The sequence below is a fragment of the Tachysurus fulvidraco genome, chromosome 13 (genome assembly GCF_022655615.1).
Source record: "Tachysurus fulvidraco isolate hzauxx_2018 chromosome 13, HZAU_PFXX_2.0, whole genome shotgun sequence".
Classification (NCBI taxonomy): Eukaryota; Metazoa; Chordata; class Actinopteri; order Siluriformes; family Bagridae; genus Tachysurus; species Tachysurus fulvidraco.
This window is the reverse complement of record NC_062530.1, coordinates 13,285,558-13,304,326: the sequence shown is the minus strand read 5'-3', so window position 1 is coordinate 13,304,326 and position 18,769 is coordinate 13,285,558. Positions and strand designations below refer to the sequence as shown.

Sequence of the window (18,769 nt, the reverse complement as noted above, 5' to 3'; positions counted from 1 at the left end):
AAAATAAAAAAAGAGTTTGATTTGTTTTCTTGTAACCACATGATCTGTGACATCAAAAGCTTTGGTTACACAGACAACCAGACAATTGCTTTTAAAATGTAAAAATTGACCATTTATAAAATTCTTTCCTATGTTCATTTGCACTCATTTCCTTATACATTGTGTAAGTAGTACATTAAGAATGATACATGATATACTAGTTATTTTTTATTGTTGTGGTTTTCAGACTACAAAGTGGTTGATTTAAAACATCAGTCAAGCAAAATATGTCTGGGTTCTCGGGGACGCAAAGACAGCTATTTGACCGTTTAACCAAAAGATGTCACTAGTGTGCACCATGTTGAAAAACTTCCAGTAATGAACCATTTCAGGCTATAATTGAGGGGAATGCTTCCGTGCTTTGCAAAGCTTCATTTTACCATCACTATCGGATGCCACCTGAATGTAAATAGCTTCAAATATTTGTATGTAGTGGCTTAAGCCACACACGACTATTTTTTGTCTTTTATTGAACATTTCTGTATTTTCTTTACTGCCACCCCTTTTGAAAAAAAAAAATTGACAAAATGAAAGTCGAAAAAGACTGGAAAATTAATAATTTTATTTTATATTAGCCCCATGTTAATAAAAAAACATAACACATTTATCCATGATTTATTCAAGTCCGTCTTTTAATTTCCTTAATGGTTTTTTCCCCATAAACCATGGGCAAAGACTTGTTTTATTCAAAGATTATATATATATATATATATATAAACCAAATAGGAGATGCTCTAGGTTTTTTACTTAAATCTTGAACATTTGATGAAAGCACATCATACAGAAAAACTCAAAAAAATCGTTTGGGAGGCTATAGCAAGATAAACAAAAACAAATATTAACAGCCATGTAATTTTAATCTTTAACCTCAGTTCTTGACAGTTACAAATATTTGGCATAAAAAGAAGTAACATGCTAGCAAAACTGGCTTGGGAGGTTTGGAACTGCCTTGATTTATCACGATGTCCTTGGTAGAGAAGGATTACTCCCTATGTACCAAAACAAAGAGTCCCAGCATGCATAGAACAGCATACTGTATAAAAACAAAATTCATTTTTAGAATGTGATGTCAAATAAAAATGCACTATACTACAATAATGTACTACTACAATATTGTTGCATCAAGATCAACAATACCTACCTTAAACTTAGGGTAGTCATTCATCAAAATTGTAACAATTCCTATGTAAGGCACAAATCTAATAAGGAAAAATTATTAGTAACAGTTGAACACCACATAAGAATGTTTGTATTAAATAAATAAACCTACCCTCTTGCCCTGCCCACCACATCCTTCTTCTCCAACCAATGCTGTCCCCTCTTGTATAGGCCTCGGTCATCCACAGAGTTATTATCTCCTTTTGTCAGGAACTTAATGTCCCCATTTTCCCTAAATAAGTCAAATACAACCAAGTTTAATTAAAATACAAACATTTAATGAACAAATAAATCAATTAAGAGTTAATTAAACTAATTTATCAAATAATTTACGGTACAATAATAATTAAATATTAGTCTTGGTAAATAATATTTTTTATACTTTAACATAAAACAACAAAAAACAAGATTTCATAAAATTTTACAGAAAATACAGACTTAACAGAAAAGAATGTAAACATGTATATAATGGCTCATAAATTAGATTTAGACCCGGGGCAAATCAGCAAACACAATCTAATGCATTTAGCAACTTAAAAAGGTATTTTTTTTTTTACCAAGTGGATCAGTGCCATTCTCCTTTTTCAGACATATATATATATATACGTATATATATATATATATATATATATATATATATATATATATATATATATATATATATATATATATATATATATATATATATATGTGTATATATATATATATAGACACGTATATATATATATATACGTGTATATATATATATATATATAAGACTGCAGAAAGAAGTGGACCATATCAAATGTTAAACTAGATTTGTAAGGTTCGTCACAACAAACTTTGATGTTGGCTTTGACGGTGCAAGTATTCGCAAAGGCCGGTGCATTTTGGAGGCGAGTGGACAGAAAGATTGTGAAAGCTACTGGACCGCTAGGGTGCCAATACTTTTGAAGGTCATCGGCCATGAGCATGTGACGTGATCTGAATACCCGTGGGGCAGTTCCCTTCATTGTGCTGAGTGTTTTGATATGTCACATGTCCATGTTGTGCAAATTTTTTATTTCGCTACTTTTGGGGGCAGAGCTACACGTGACGTCACGTGACGTGACCAGAATACCCGTGGGGCAGTTCCCCTCATTGTGCTGAGTGTTTTGATATGTCACATGTCCATGTTGTGCAAATTTTTGATTTCGCTTGTTTTGGGGGCGTGGCTACACGTGACATCACGTGACGAGACCATAATACCCGTGGGGCAGTTCCCCTTATTGTGCTGAGTGTTTTGATATGTCACATGTCCATGTTGTGCAAATTTTTAATTTTGCTTGTTTTTGGGGCGGGGCTACATGTGACATCACGTGACGTGACCAGAATACCCGTGGGGCAGTTCCCCTCAATGTGCTGAGTGTTTTGATATGTCACATGTACATGATGTGCAAATTTTTTATTTCGCTTGTTTTGGGGGCGGGGCTACACGTGACGTCACGTGACGTGACCAAAATACCCGTGGGGCAGTTCCCCTCATTGTGCTGAGTGTTTTGATATGTCACATGTCCATGTTGTGCAAATTTTTGATTTCGCTTGTTTTGGGGGCGTGGCTACACGTGACATCACGTGACGAGACCATAATACCCGTGGGGCAGTTCCCCTTATTGTGCTGAGTGTTTTGATATGTCACATGTCCATGTTGTGCAAATTTTTAATTTTGCTTGTTTTTGGGGCGGGGCTACATGTGACATCACGTGACGTCACGTGACGTGACCAGAATACCCGTGGGGCAGTTCCCCTCAATGTGCTGAGTGTTTTGATATGTCACATGTACATGATGTGCAAATTTTTTATTTCGCTTGTTTTGGGGGCGGGGCTACACGTGACGTGACCAGAATATCCGTGGGGCACTTTCCCTCATTGTGCTGAGTGTTTTGATATGTCACATGTCCATGTTGTGCAAATTTTTGATTTCGCTTGTTTTTGGGGCGGGGCTACACGTGACGTCACGTGACTTGACCAGAATACCCATGGGGCAGTTCCCCTCATTGTGCTGAGTGTTTTGATATGTCACATGTCCATGTTGTCCAAATTTTTAATTTTGCTTGTTTTTGGGGCGGGGCTACATGTGACATCACGTGACGTCACGTGACGTGACCATAATACCCGTGGGGCAGTTCCCCTCATTGATATGTCACATGTCCATGTTGTGCAAATTTTTGAATTCGCTTGTTTTGGGGGCGGGGCTACACGTGAAGTCACTTGGTGTCGAGTGACGTCACCAGAATACCCGGTGGGGTGCCAATACTTTTGGGAAAAAGTGGCTACTGAGGGTTTGGACATTTCATGTCAATACTGCAGTCATTATCGGATTCTACTTATTATACTGCATAGAACAGTACATGCAATTCTTAATGTTGGATGTATTGTGTGTGAGAGAGCTTATAGGACTTTTTGGAATTCCCTATTCAAGTCTATGGGATGTTCGATCGTCGACTACGGGAAAACCGAAAATTCCATTGGAACTCCGAAATAAAAATTTGGTCCGGAGTAAGGTCCTAAAGAACCTGTCCGAGTTCGGTGTAAATCGCTCGAAAACTTGCCGAATTACAAACCTCAAAAGTTTATAATGGAAGTCTATGGGAAAAAAGGCCAGTTTGAGCTTCCGAACCGGGAATGCCGGAATTCCGATCACTTAGAAAAATAGAAGCAACAAACTTCAGACCAGGGTCTACGACATATCTGAATTTGGTGCATGTGGCTCGAACGCCCTAGGACGCATTTTTTTTTAATGAAATTTTGTCTAATAATAATAATAAGAAGAAGAAGAAGAAGCTTATAACGGAAATCAGAATGTTGGCTTCTACAAAGCCAACATAATAATAATAATAATAATAATAATAATAATAATAATAATAATAATAATAATAAGCTTATAACGGAAATCAGAATGTTGGCTTCTACAAAGCCAACATAATAAGCTTATAACGGAAATCAGAATGTTGGCTTCTACAAAGCCAACATAATAAGCTTATAATGGAAATCAGAATGTTGGCTTCTACAAAGCCAACATAATAAGCTTACAACGGAAATCAGAATGTTGGCTTCTACAAAACCAATATAATAACTAGATTTGTAAAGTTTGTTTTGACAAACTTTGATGTTGGCTTTGACAGCGCAAGTATTCGCAAAGGCTGGTGATTTTTGGAGGCGAGTGGACATAAGGATCAGTGTTACTTTTGGAGGCGAGTGAACAGAAAGATTGTGAAAGCTACTGGACCGCTAGGGTGCCAATATTTTTGGAGGCGAGCGGACATGAGCATGTGACGTGATCCGAATACCCGTGAGGTAGTTCCCCTCATTGTGCTGAGTGTTTTGATATGTCACATGTTCATGTTGTTCAAATTTTTGATTTTCACATGACCTCATGTGACGTGACCAGAATACACGTGAGGCACTTCCCCTCATTGGGCTGTGTGTTTTGTTATACGAGATGTCCATGTTGTGATAATTTTTTATTTCACTTTTTTTGCGGGCGGGGCTACACGTGACTTCACGACACCAGAATACCCGGTGGGGTGCCAATACTTTTGGTGAAAAGTGGCTACTGAGGATTTGGACATTTCATGTCAATACTGCAGTCATTATGGGATTCTACTTATTAATATACTGCATAGAACACAGACAGAGAAGCTGTGCCTGAGCTCTGCGCATGCTGCGTGTGTGGGAGCATAGAGGAATTTTCAGAATTCCCTATTCAAAACAAAAATCAGAATGTTGGATTCTACAAAGCCAACATAACTAGATTTGTAAAGTTTGTCGCGACAAACTTTGATGTTGGATTTGACGGTGCACATATTCGCAACGGCCGGTGCTTTTTGGAGATGAGCGGACATAAGTGTCAGTGGTACTTTTGGAGGCAAGTGGACAGAAAGATTGTGAAAGCTACTGGACCACTAGGGTGCCAATACTTCTGGAGGCGAGCAGACATGAGCATGTGACATGATCCGAATATGCGTGAGGCAGTTCTCATTGTGCTGAGTGTTTTGATATGTCACATGTCCATGTTGTGCAAATTTTTGATTTTGATAATTTTGGGGGCGGGGCTACACATGACGTCACGTGACCAAAACACACATGAGGTACTTCCACTTATTGGGCTGTGTTTTGATATATGACACGTCCAAGTTGTGTAAAATTTATGAGTTCGCTTATTTTGGGGGCGGGGCTACACTTGACGTCACGTGAATACCCGGTGGGGTGCCAATACTTTTGGACAAAAGTGTATTGACTGGGGGCCAATACTTCTGGAATCATTGGATTGATAGTGTGGAGTTGATAGTTACATGTATTCAGTGTTGTAATGTAACGGTGTAAAAATACTTTGTTACTGTACTTAACTGGGGTCTAAGGGTATTTTTGGGCCTGGAGAAGTTTTGTCATACCCTGACATTTGTGCTTTTTTCAGTTGCTTATGAAGATATAAATGGCTAAAGTCTAATATCACTGTAATCAGCACAAACTGGACTACAATAATATGTGAGCAGCATGTATATGATTGTGTTTTTGAGAAAACAATGTTTATGCATGGTTAGTGAAAAATGAAAGATTATAAATCACTTGAATAAGGCCATAAAACACATACAGAATGTCGGTTCACAGGACTTTTGAGAACTGGATCTTGTATCCTAGTGTTTTTGCTTCAAAAATTATGTGAAAATCATCTTGTTTACTCACTCATAGAAAACAATATATTGATTTAAATTTTTTAAGACACTTTTTGTTTGAAAAGGGCATATGCGAGTAGGCGTCAACTATCGTGCATATTAATGTAATTCACACCTGAGAAGACAAAGGCCCGCATAATGAGCTGCATAATGAGCCTTTCAGGTAAGTGTGTAACTGAGAGAGGAGTTACAAGAAAGAATGTGAAGGCAAAATAAATGTGTATATTTTGTGTTTGTAGTTTATTTATAATATTTAACTAGTGCAAACAGTGCCAGACAAGAGATAAGTACTAAAAAAAATCCTAAAATCCACATAAAGTGCATGTGTGCCAGACAAGAGACCGAGCAAACAGACACTACTACAAGACAGATGCTTAAAATAAATAATAAAGTAACAATATGTATACAAGTAACAATATTGTATATGACCAATACAATATGGCTCTGTTAAAATCTTTAATGGAATCTTTAATGGAATCTTTTTTAATCTTTAATGGAATCTGTTAAAACTTGGTGCTTCTTATAGCATTGTTTTGGGAAATTGATCTTGTTTGCATAGCCTGCATCAGGTAATTTTCATATGAATGGCGCGCACGCGGTAGGTGGGATCACATTAGCGCTAATGAGGTCGAGACAGAAAAACTGTACCTCTCTTTACTTACATACAGATTACACAAAAAGACAATATCTTTCGATTTTAATTACCTTGTTTAAAAGTAGACATTTCAGGCTCTCATTAGACATATGTATCATGTTCGTGTGATATGATTCTAACGTTTTGCTGAATATCGTAGTTGGAGGAGCGGCTGCGCTGTTTAAGCGTTTCAGGACGCGCAGATGGGGAAAGTGCGCCGGCGCGCTCGTGAAACTCAGACAGCGCGGTTTAAAAGCATAGCTGCCTAGCATTCATCTGGCGAATCTCCACTCTCTATCCAACAAAACAGATGAACTCCTTCTGCTAACCCAGAAAAATAAGGATTTTTCGAACTCTGTTGCTCTCTGTTTCACGGAAACCTTGCTGAACGACTCTGTTCCAGACAGTGCGTTAAGTCTGCCGAGTTTTCAGCTCTTCAGAGCGAACCGCGATGCGGAATCAATGGGGAAATCATGTGGCGGCGGGACGTGTTAAAGAAGATGTGCTGTCCAGATCTTGAAACACTCTTCATTAACTGCAAACCGTTCTATTCGCCGCAGGAGTTTTGCTCGTTCATTCTGGTGAGTGTTTACATTCCACCGCAAGCGCACTTGAGCTCGGCCTTACAGACACTCGCTGATCTGATCACAGAGAGGGAGCAACAACACCCGGACTCTGTAGTAATAATTCTTGGGGACTTTAATAAAGCGATTCTCTCACGTGAATTGCCTAAATACAGACAGCATGTTACATGTCATGTCTCTCGGCTGGCCTGGGAACGCCTCGGTATTCCCCCGGAAGAGCTGGAGGAAGTGTCTGGGGAGAGGGAAGTCTGGGCATCCCTGCTTAGACTGCTGCCCCCGCGACCCGGCCCCGGATAAGCGGTAGAAAATGGATGGATGGATGGATGGATGGATGATACATGTCCTACCAGAGACAGGAACACACTGGATCACTGTTACACTACAATAAAGGATGCATATCAATCTGTCCCACAGGCAGCTCTAGGACTCTCTGATCACTGCTTAGTTCATCTGATACCGACCTACAGGCAGAAACTGAAATTAGCTAAACCTGCATTAAGGACTGTAAGAAGATGGACTAAGGAAGCAGAGCAGGATCTACAAGCCTGTTTCGCTCTCACGGATTGGACTGTTTTTGAAGCTGCTGCCTCCGACCTGGACGAGCTCACAGAGACTGTAACATCATACATCAGTTTTTGTGAGGATTTGTGTATTCCTACCAGAACTCACTTAACCTACACCAATAACAAGCTTTGGTTCACTGTGAAACTCCGCCAGCTCTGCCAGGAGAAAGTGGATGCTCACAGAACTGGGGATAGAGTCTTTTACAAACAGGCAAAATACACACTGGAAAAGGAGATCAGAGTGGCAAAGAGTAATTATTCCGAAAAATTACGGATTCAATTTTCCTCCAATGACTCAGCTTCAGTGTGGAAAGGTCTGAAAGCCATCACCAACTACACGACACCATCCCCCAGCACTGTGGTGAATCAACAACTGGCAGACGACCTGAATGAGTTCTACTGTAGGTTTGAAAAATCCCAATTCTCACCTTCTGTAACCCCCGAATCAGTCACACCTTCAATCCAGTTCAGTGAAGATGATGTGTGTCAGGTCTTCAGGAAGACCAAGAGAAGAAAGGCTCCAGGCCCAGACAGCATTTCACCAGCCTGCCTGAAAGCCTGTGCTGATCAGCTGGCCCCCATCTTCACGCGGATATTCAATACGTCACTGGAGCTGTGTGAAGTACCCTCATGCTTCAAAAGCTCCACCATCATCCCGTCCCAAAGAAACCCAAAATCACCGGACTTAATGACTACAGACCTGTGGCTCTAACATCTGGTTTTGGCTTATCTGATAGACATCATGGGACCCTTACTGGACCCCTGCAGTTTGCTTACAGAGCAAACAGGTCTTTGAATGATGCAGTCAATATGGGACTGCATTATGTTTTGCAGCATCTGGACAGAAAAGGGACTTATGTGAGGATCCTGTTTGTGGACTTCTCTGTGCCCTCCTCTGTCTGTCAGTGGATCACCAGCTTTCTGACAGACAGGCAGCAGCTAGTGCGACTGGGAAAACTCAAATCCAGCACCTGCACCATTACCTGGCGCCTCCCAGGGCTGTGTTCTCTCCCCACTACTCTTCTCCCTGTACACGAATGACTGCACCTCTAATGACCTCAGTGACCTCTAATGACTGCACCTCAGTCAAGCTCCTGAAGTTTGCAGACGACACCACACTGATCAGCCTCATCCAGGACGTCTGCTTACAGACTGGAGGTTGCGCGGCTGTCTGTCTGATGCAGCCTTAACAACCTGGAGCTGAACACGCTCAAGACAGAGGAGTTGATAGTGGACTTCGGGAGAAACCCCCTGCTCTTCCCCCACTAACCATCATGGACAGCATTGTCACAGCAGTGGAGTCATTCAGATTCCTGGGAACCACAATCTCCCAGGACCTGAAGTGGGACATTCACATTGACTCCATTGTGAAAAAGGCTCAGCAGAGGTTGTACTTTCTTCGTCAGCTGAAGAAGTTCAACCTGCCACAGGATTTGCTGAAACAGTTTTACACTGAGATCATCGAATCCATCCTCTGCACCTCGGTAACTGTTTGGTTCAGCTCGGCCACCAAATTCGACCTCAGAAGACTACAGAGGGTAGTCCGGACTGCTGAGCGAATCATTGGTACAACTCTCCCCACTCTTCAAGACCTGTACTCCTCCAGAGTGTGCAAAAGAGCAAAGAAAATCACCCTGGACCCCTCACATCCAGCACACTCCCTCTTTGAACTGTTGCCATCTGGTCGGCGCTACAGAGCCCTGAGCTCCAGAACGACCAGACATAGGAACAGTTTCTTCCCTCAAGCAATCCACCTGATGAACAATTAACACCATGGAACACACAACACATAATATTTGCACTATGTATACCTCAATTGCACATTTCATACTTGCACTCTGTACATACATGCATACATATTGTCTGAATGTTTGTTTACTTCAACTGCACATTTCACAATTGCACGTGTACATACAAATTGTATATATTGTATACTTATTTGCATATGTATATTTTGTATTTCGTTTATTTTAACTGCACATTTCACACCTGTAAATGTGTACATTCAATTTCATCTATACTACATATGTCATTCTGTTACACTGTGGAGATTATGTCACTAAAACAAATTCCTCGCATGTGAAAACATGCCTGGCAATAAAGCTGATTCTGATAAGTATTGGCAGAGTTATCAGTTCATGTTTGTAACGTGTTTCAGGAAGATGGTCAAGGAGACAGATGTCTGAATGCACACCCTGGTTATTTTCTTTATTTGCCAAAAGCACAGAGTTTTGTTGTTATTATGAAGGCAGTCAAATAAAAGTAGACACTTCACAGTTTTGAATGATGTATTACATGTATGTGTATGATTATGAATGACGGAGTATTTTAAGTGGATTTGACGTCGCGCCTTTGGACCCCAGAGGGTTAAGTAGAAATTTCACGTATCTGTACTTTACTTCGCTATTTAAATTTGTCACCTTTCACTTTTACTCCACTACATTTCCTAGATAAAATGTATACTTTTACTCCATTATATTTCCAATAAACATCTTCATTACTCGTTACTAAAAAATAAAATCAGAAGAAATGTGTGCGACAGCAATAAGGGAGGTTTGGCGAATCACTGCCCCTAGATTGCATTACGCATGTACGCACGCTCTACGGAGAAGCAGAGGCATGCGCAGCGTGCACGTGCAGTCAGAGCTGGAGGCATTTATCTATAATGGCAGCAACCAAAAGCAACCAAAAGCAGTGAAATGTCACTATTCTTTTTACCAGAGTTGATAGCACATACAAAATATTAATGCAATATCTATACTAAATGAAAATAACATTTATTGATATGGTCTTTGTCTTGTGAATATTTATTTATAAGATTTATATGCAAGGCACTGTATGTTGTTTTGCGATTTTGGTACCACATTGTTATTGTAAACAAACAAACAAATAAATAACCTATGAAATCAGAATTTTCTTAATTCTTGAGTGTGGGGCATACATACAATACTTGCTATCTTGTATAAGAAGCTGCACACTACACAAACTCTCTTGCTGGGGGTCATCATCTTTTCTTTCCTCAGCTCTCTGCATGAATATCAGCATCTCTGGCTAACATCTTGTTATAAATCACAGCTCATCAGCTGAAACTAAACACTAGTAAGATCACACCATCTGACACAGATGTTCAATGTTGAGCTAGTACAAGACAACCATCTAAGACACCATTCAATTTGTTTGTGCCTAAAATTGCTCATGCAGGCTCTACATTTCTTTGCGAATTCCAATCTGGCCTTCTGCTTCTTACTGTTGTAAAAAGATGTGTAAAAAAAACTTTAGTGACTATGATTCCTTATTATTATTATTATTATTATTATTATTATTATTATTATTATTATTAGGGGGTCAAGCACTTAAACACACTTGTTATTTTACCTTTACTTCTTCATCTTCATCCTTTGCCAACTGTGTCCCTAACAGCCCATAGAGATATTAGATAAAAAGTTATGAAATTTGGCACACGACCAATGCTCCAGCAACACCATCTGGTGAAAAAAATTCACTAATCACAACATCATTAGGAGATCATATTTTCCCATAAGAAGCCACATCAAGACTGATTCCTGAAATGCCTCCAACCTTTGCACTTCCCTCAAGGGCTCTTCTGCAACCTGCCCATGAGACTCTGCTGGGTACACATTCACTTCATTCACCATCCGTAACTAACTTCCCAAGAAATTCACTCGAGATCAACCATGCACAAGAGAAATTATGCTCAAAAAGATACAGCAAAAACAAGTTCACTTTCTTCAAATCCTCACCGAACTGTTCTATTTAATGGAAAGCTTTACAGCACCTCCATAGAACAAAAAGGCAAAATCGATGAATTAATCATTAGTTAACAGTGTTAGAAACTCAGGATTTTATTCAATATCTGTTTAGATGTTTATATTTTTTTGTGTATGTGTGTTGGATTAGTTTGTGTGTTAGAGTAGACAGATAAATTTTTGTTTTTAAGTGTCCTGTGACTCTGCTGACCTTGTTCTATGCTCATAAATTGTTTTTAATGATATCAGGATGTTATTGCTGTTCACCACAGAGATAATATTCCTCTTAAACTTAACATACATAAAGCTTAACTTATCACTGGACAAAGTGTTTATAACTTGTTGAAAAATTTAGCTTGTAAAATTTCCCCCACTGAGCTGATTTACAACTTTCACCTCAGAAATACTGCCAAGATATATTTTTTATTTAAGCAAAAGTCTGGATGAATGATGATGCATCAAAGGGTTTAATTAAATAAATGCTGCAGCAAAAGCAGAGATGTTGGCACTTTTGAAATACATATGTTTTGACACAAAGACAGTAAAAATTAGCAGCAAAGGATTTACTTACTTCTCATGAATTTTGAGCACTCTGTGGACAATAGGGATCTCTCTGCCCTCAATCCTGAACACCACAATTTCTCCAACTCTGATTGGATCTTCAACTCGATTTGTGAGAAATAGCAGGTCTCCTCTGTGAAATGCAGGCTCCATACTGCCACTGAATAAAAATGAAAAAAAAAAAAAAGCATTTTCCTCCCCCACAACAAGTATGTTGGGGTCAAAATACGATTTTAAAAAAATCATATACAGTGAATTCGGAAAGTATTCACAGTGCTTCACTTTTTTTCACATTTTGTTATGTTACAGCCTTATTCCAAAAGTGGTTAAATTCATTTATTTTCCTCAAAATCCTATAAACAATACCCCATAAAAGAGTTTGTTTGAAATCTTGCACATTTTTATTTCATTACTAAAAATCGTATGTACATAAGTACTCACAGCCTTTGCTCAATGCTTTGTTGAAGCACCTTTGGCAGCAAATACAGCCTAAAGCCTTTTGAGTATGATGCTACAAGCTTGGTACACCTATTTTTGGGTTGTTTCTCCCATTCTTCTTGGCAGGACCTCTCAAGCTCCACCAGGACGGATGGGGAACGTCAGTGCACAGCCATTTTCAGATCTCTCTAGAGATGTTAAATCAGGTTCAAGTCTGGGCTCTAGCTGGGCCACTCAAGGACATTCACAGTGTTGTTCTGATTACGTTCACCACATCCTACCACACCCACAGGCTTTACTCCCTTTTATACGTTAGCTAGAATGTTAACTAGAACGTTTCTGTCAACTTCCCAAACAGGCAAACATAAATTACTGGATATCAGCTATTAGCCCCATATTTTCAAATAAGCTTTTTACTGCAAATAACTGCCTGTCTACCTGATGACAAATGCATTTAAAACACGCTCATATTTAGAGTGTGTAGTTAATATTTGCATCATTAATGACTTAAGTGCCTCTCTCATCCACCCGCAAATCACCCGAAATAAATCAAAATGTAATTTTTTAATTACCCGACCCAACCCACCCGCGGATTATCCACAGCACCCGCAGATATAACCCCGATCTGTGCATCACTACTCTGTACATTGCTGCATTCATCTTTACCTTGATTATGACTAGTCCCTCAGTTGCTGATGCTGCCACCATTTCATTGGCCAGGTGATGAGTAGTGTCTGGTTTTCTACAGATATGGCGCTTGTTATTCAGGCCAAAGAGTTCAATCTTAGTTTCATCAGACCAGATAATTTTGTTTCTCACAGTCTGAGAGTCCTTCAGGTTATTTTTGGCAAACTTCCGGCAAGCCAATATGTGCCTTTTACTGAGGAGTGGCTTCTGTTTGGCCACTCTACCATACAGCCTGATTGGTGCAGTGCAGATAAATATGCAGAAATGGTTGTTCTTAAAGGTTCTCCTTTCTCCCCAGAGAAATGCTGGAGCTCTGTCAGAGTGACCATTGGGTTTTTATTCACCTCCCTGACTAAGCCCTTCTCCCCGATCGCTCAGCTCCAGGAAAAGTTCTGGTGGTTCCATACTTCTTCCAATTACGGATGATGGAGGCCACTGTGCTCATTGGGACCTTCAGTGTTGCAAAAATGTTGGACCCTTCCCCAGATCGGTGCCTCGATACTATCTTGTCTCAAAGGTCTACAGACAATTCCTTTGACTTTAACCACAAATGGACACCAGTCAAGTTGTAGAAACATCTCAAGGATGATCAGTGGAAAAGGATGTGCCTGAACTCAAATTAAGTGTAAAGGCAAAGGCTGTGTATACATATGTACACGTGATTTTTAAAAAAAATAAATTTGCAAAGATTTCAAACTACTTTCACATTGTCATTATGAGGTATTTTTTGTATAATTTTTAGGAAAGTAATTAATTTAATTCATTTTGGAATACAACTGTAACATCACAAAATGTGAAAAAAGTAAAGTGCTGTAAATACTTTCCAGATACACTGTATAATATTCTAAAAGTATATTTAGTTAGTTAATAATTTTAGACATGTTAATAAGGAGGAGAAGATGGTATAGGAACTAGGAGAAATTGTAAACAGAAAATCAGATTTGGAAGCTGGTAAAAATGTATCTAACTTTAGTCTCTTCACCTAGTTAGAAATAGGAGTGAATGCATCTATCATTAATGAAATCCATTGCACAAAAAACTGGGGATAGTTTGTGAGCAAAGGTGCCCTTACCCAGTATAGTGCTCCTAATAAATTGTTCAATGATGTATAAATGTACAAATAAATGAAGAAAAACAGCTGCTACTGTCTCCAGTATGTGTCCCTCTAGCACTCAATTAAATATCGTATTGTCCTCTGCTTGAGCATATTGTCATATTTTTGAAACAGTGGGTGATCCACTACCAAAGGGGTCATATTGTTGTTTAACATGTCTTTATGTAAATATCAGGAATTCTTATTTATTGTGTCATATGCATCTTTTGAGCTCAAACTGAAAAAACTTGTATAGCAAGTATAGTGATTGCACATTAATAAATGGTAAAGAGATTTCAACTATCTTTAAAACCAAAAATAAACAAGGAAAAAAACAAAGTAATTTGTTCTTAAATATACAGGGGTTGCACAATGAACCTGAAACGCTGGCAAATATAGGTTTAATTTTGAATGACACATAATTATTTCCCTAACTCCAGATTTATTCTTACAAATACATTTCATTTCAGTTATTAACTGAAAACATGTTGGGGTGTAATAACTGTTTAACAACTGAAACAAAATTGTATACACTGCATTCAGTCATCAGCATTGCCACTTTTGATGCAGAAGCAATATGAACCACAGTCCTCAAATGTATTTAAAGCAGTTGACAATTGACTTACCTGAGAACAACTACAATTGGGCTTTCACTTCCAGTCACAACCATCAGGCCTTTCCAAATCATCAAGGCTGAAGACACGATCATACCAAAATTCAGCACCTGGTAATACAACTGAAAGGCACATAAAGCTGTAAGTTATAGCCCTCTTAACATTGTTGCAGCTGATGGCAAAGATCATCGGCTAATCCTTTGGCATTCCACATATGGCACATAGTTATACACCACCTGGCTATAACTAAGCAAATAGGTAAGAGCCTTCCGTTGGATAATTACTGCAGTAATTAATATGTTTCTGCTGTAAACAAGTCACATAGCCCTAACTGATGCACATCATCTCATATCTTAAACACCCAGATAGGAAGACATCCGGTGGGTGTGAAAAAGATGTTACTCTGTTTAGAAGGGTATAATTATTGGCTTGCATTAAAATTAAAACTATTAAAATCAGGTAAAAACTGTCCAACACATTAAAACCTGGAATAATAATAATAATAATAATAATAATAATAATAATAATAATAATAATAATAATAAATCTTGAATGACTCACTTAAATCCAAGATGAATCACTTAAACATTTGGTGAAATCAAATTGTAGTAAACTATAGCAGAACTTATGGCTATATTTAATATAGAAAGTAAAAACTTTTCCACAAACACACTGTGAAGATGTGAGTTGTTCGAGAGTGATAGGTGCATCTGGGCGAGAAGAGAGGTGATGAAGTGATGCACCCATCATGCCTAATGCCTACCCTACAAGCTAGTGTTATGATCTGGGGTTGCTTCAGTTGGTCAGATCTAGGTTTAGCAAAATTATGTGCCTAAAAAATAACGTCACCTGACTATAATAAATTAACAGGTAATTCCATCAATGGATTATTTTCTTCCCTTATAGCATGGGCATATTCCAAAATGACTGCCAGGCTCAAATTGTGAAAGTGGTTCAGGGAGCATGCGACATCATTTTCATGTATGAATTAGCAACCACGGGGTCCCAATCTTAAACCCATTATGAATCTTTGGGATGTATTGGAATAGACTGTACTCAGCCTACCCACTCTCAAATCATCAACACAAGGTCTTGGCAAGAAATTAATGTAACTCTGGACCAAAAGAAATGTGACATTGAATAAGCGTATCGAAACGATGCCAAGGTGAATGCATGCCGTAACAAAAGGAAATGGGGGTCCAAGAAAGTATTAGGTTTTTTTTTATTTTGGCCAGACAGTGTATGTTAAGTTGTATACAAAGAAAACAAATAAGGCATTCAATCATCCATAATAATGCTCGTGTAAGGTAAGTAGTCGGCAAGCTTATTTTCTACTTCAAGCGAGGTTAATAATAATGTACTTTTTGCAACTAACCACCAATCATTTAAATAAATTCACTAACTTGTATCTAACAGAGAGCAGCAAGAAAACGCATGCATTGTACACAAGGGTTTAGATTTAGGCGCTGATCTGGTTAGCGATCTGCTGACGTGTTCTAAGCCATTCAGTGTATCAATACGCTACGCCGCAAACTAATCGCTTAGGTACTCACCTGGCGCTTATTCATTCGCCGAACATCGTCGAGAAAGTCTAAAGAGAGCATTTTGTCAAATATGTGTGTGTGTGTAATAAGTCTTATTATTTGTTGATATTCTCTCAAAAAATAACTAAATTATACTACTTCTATTACTGCGTCCAACTGGAGGTCGCAACTTGTAATTCCCAATATCCAAATTGTAAAAGCCAAAGAAAACGGTTCGCTTGAAATTTCTACTCGTTAACTTGTGAGAGGTAGCCTTCTTATCTACCAATTCCTTCCCCGTTGTTTTTTCGATTTCGCTGACGTCGAAAACGACGTCGTTGCAACCTGCGAATTACCACTTACGAGGTAACACAAATGCAGCATATCTCCTAGGAACGGATGACGACTTCCGGAGCGTCCGTTTTCAAAAATCTGACATAAGGGTCCGTTTTTACGTCTAAATATATTTAATACACATATTTATTAGAAAGAAAGAAAGAAATAAATAAAGAAAGAAAATAGGGAAATGTCTTTCCTAAATAACGGAAATGTTATACTTGGCAACAAGCCTATTATTTTATCTGGCGGCTCTGGAGAACAATTACAAAACAATAGTACAGCTGCAATTTGTATCCATTTATAGCACATTATTAGTTCAATCTGAATAACGAATTAGCGTGTAGGTGTCTTCAAAAAGATTACATTTAGTCATCTCATTTTGGATTTCATTTATTCTGAAAAAGTATTATCCATTTCATACAGAAAAGTTTAAAAATACTTTAAATGAAATGTAACCATAGCATGTCTGAGTGAACCTGTATTTGAAGACAAATTAGGTATTTCCACAACCTCAACATTGATTCCATCCAGGCTACACCATTAGCAGGTGTGTGTTTCTTACATGAAATAAAGCTGAATTTTGCACATAGATACCTACAGTAGATGTTGCCTTGGGTACGGGAGTTCATTGGAACGAATGCATCAATAGAGCCGCCGTCTTGGAACAGGGGACCCCCTCCTCTTTAATGCATAAGCGTCGATGTAGGCATAGGTCTAACGGAAATAAAATCACCATAAATCGTCATGAATGCAATTTTCTAGTTTTTTTGTTTCGTTCCAACGGTCAGACATGTATTTATCATTGAGTCCAGAAAAAAATTAAGGTTTTGATATTAAGATAATATACTTTTTCAAAATATAATGCATAGTGCTTGTAGGTCTAAGTTTATTAGTTACATTCTTCCACTTGAGTGAACTTCAAATGAACAATCGCTACTTACCTTAGCCTACTGCATGCAAAATTGCTACAATGGTGTGACAGATTCAGATTATTTTATTTAATGCCATGTAAGCAATCAAAGCTATTTTCATGCCAACAATTCAATTACAAAAACAAAAATATCATAAATACAATAAAAAACAAATATAAACAGAAAGTCATATTATATATATTTTTAATTAACATACAATAAAAAATCGTAAACCTTTTCAGGCATAATCTTATTAAATATGTCCTTAAGTGAAGTAAATTCATAAATGAGAACAAGCATCCCCTCAATGAACAAATATGGTTAGCAATTTCTCTTCCACATCCCCAATTTTCCTTAAAAATCCTGACCAACCGAGTGCTATAGAATTAGGTTAACAATTAGCGCAGGTGTTCTGATGACGTCACATGATGTCACGTGCAGAATCGTGACATTTCCACAACATACATGTTTGAGGCACTGAAAAAAAAAGTAACATTTAATTTTTCGTTTTCAAGTTTTTGCAATCAGTAGATTTTCATGTAAATTTTACACTTTAAAAATTAAATAAAATGTACTTAAGGAAGTTGAGAAAAATTAACAAAGTAAATAAGTACATGTAACATGGCCTGTTAAATTATGTTGAGTAGTATTTACTTACAGATCTGATGTAATTAATTGATACAATTAGGTAAAACTTTTCTCTTTTAATGAAATTTTACTTCTCTTATTCAGTGTTGTTAATTATTTTAAGTTAAATAAAACGAGTTACTGTTACAATATGACAATAGTACTGTGACAGTAAATGTGCAATCAAGAGTTATTTATTAAGATCTTCATTTTAAGGAATTATCATGCTCTTACAAATCAATGCTTAAAATTAAGAATAAATATTAACAGCTCAAGCGGCAGTAAAGTGCAATGACATTTTTGATTAAAAAAAGTTTGCTTAATATCCTAACTTACATGCAGAGGTGGGAAGTAACGGAGTAAAAATACTTCGTTACTGTACTAAAGTACATTTTTCTGGTATCAGTACTTTACTCCACTATTTATTTTTCGGACAACTTTTTACTTTTACTCATTACATTTTTACACAAATATCTGTACTTTTTACTTCTTACATTTTCAAAACGGACTCGTTACTTTTAGTATTATTACTTCTCA

The 18,769-nt window shown here is 37.9% G+C and overlaps 1 protein-coding gene across 1 annotated transcript; it reads right to left on the bottom strand.

Moving 5' to 3' along the window:
• Window positions 1-581: 581 nt before the first annotated feature.
• On the bottom strand, window positions 582-16,702 carry sec11a (SEC11 homolog A, signal peptidase complex subunit). The gene is made up of 6 exons (XM_027161944.2): window positions 16,386-16,702; window positions 14,845-14,954; window positions 12,011-12,160; window positions 1,310-1,429; window positions 1,181-1,238; window positions 582-1,072 (listed from the first exon to the last, which is right to left on the bottom strand). Exons 1-6 carry the CDS (start codon window positions 16,434-16,436, stop codon window positions 1,022-1,024), a joined length of 540 nt encoding a protein of 179 aa, XP_027017745.1. The 5' UTR covers window positions 16,437-16,702; the 3' UTR covers window positions 582-1,021.
• Window positions 16,703-18,769: the final 2,067 nt, after the last annotated feature.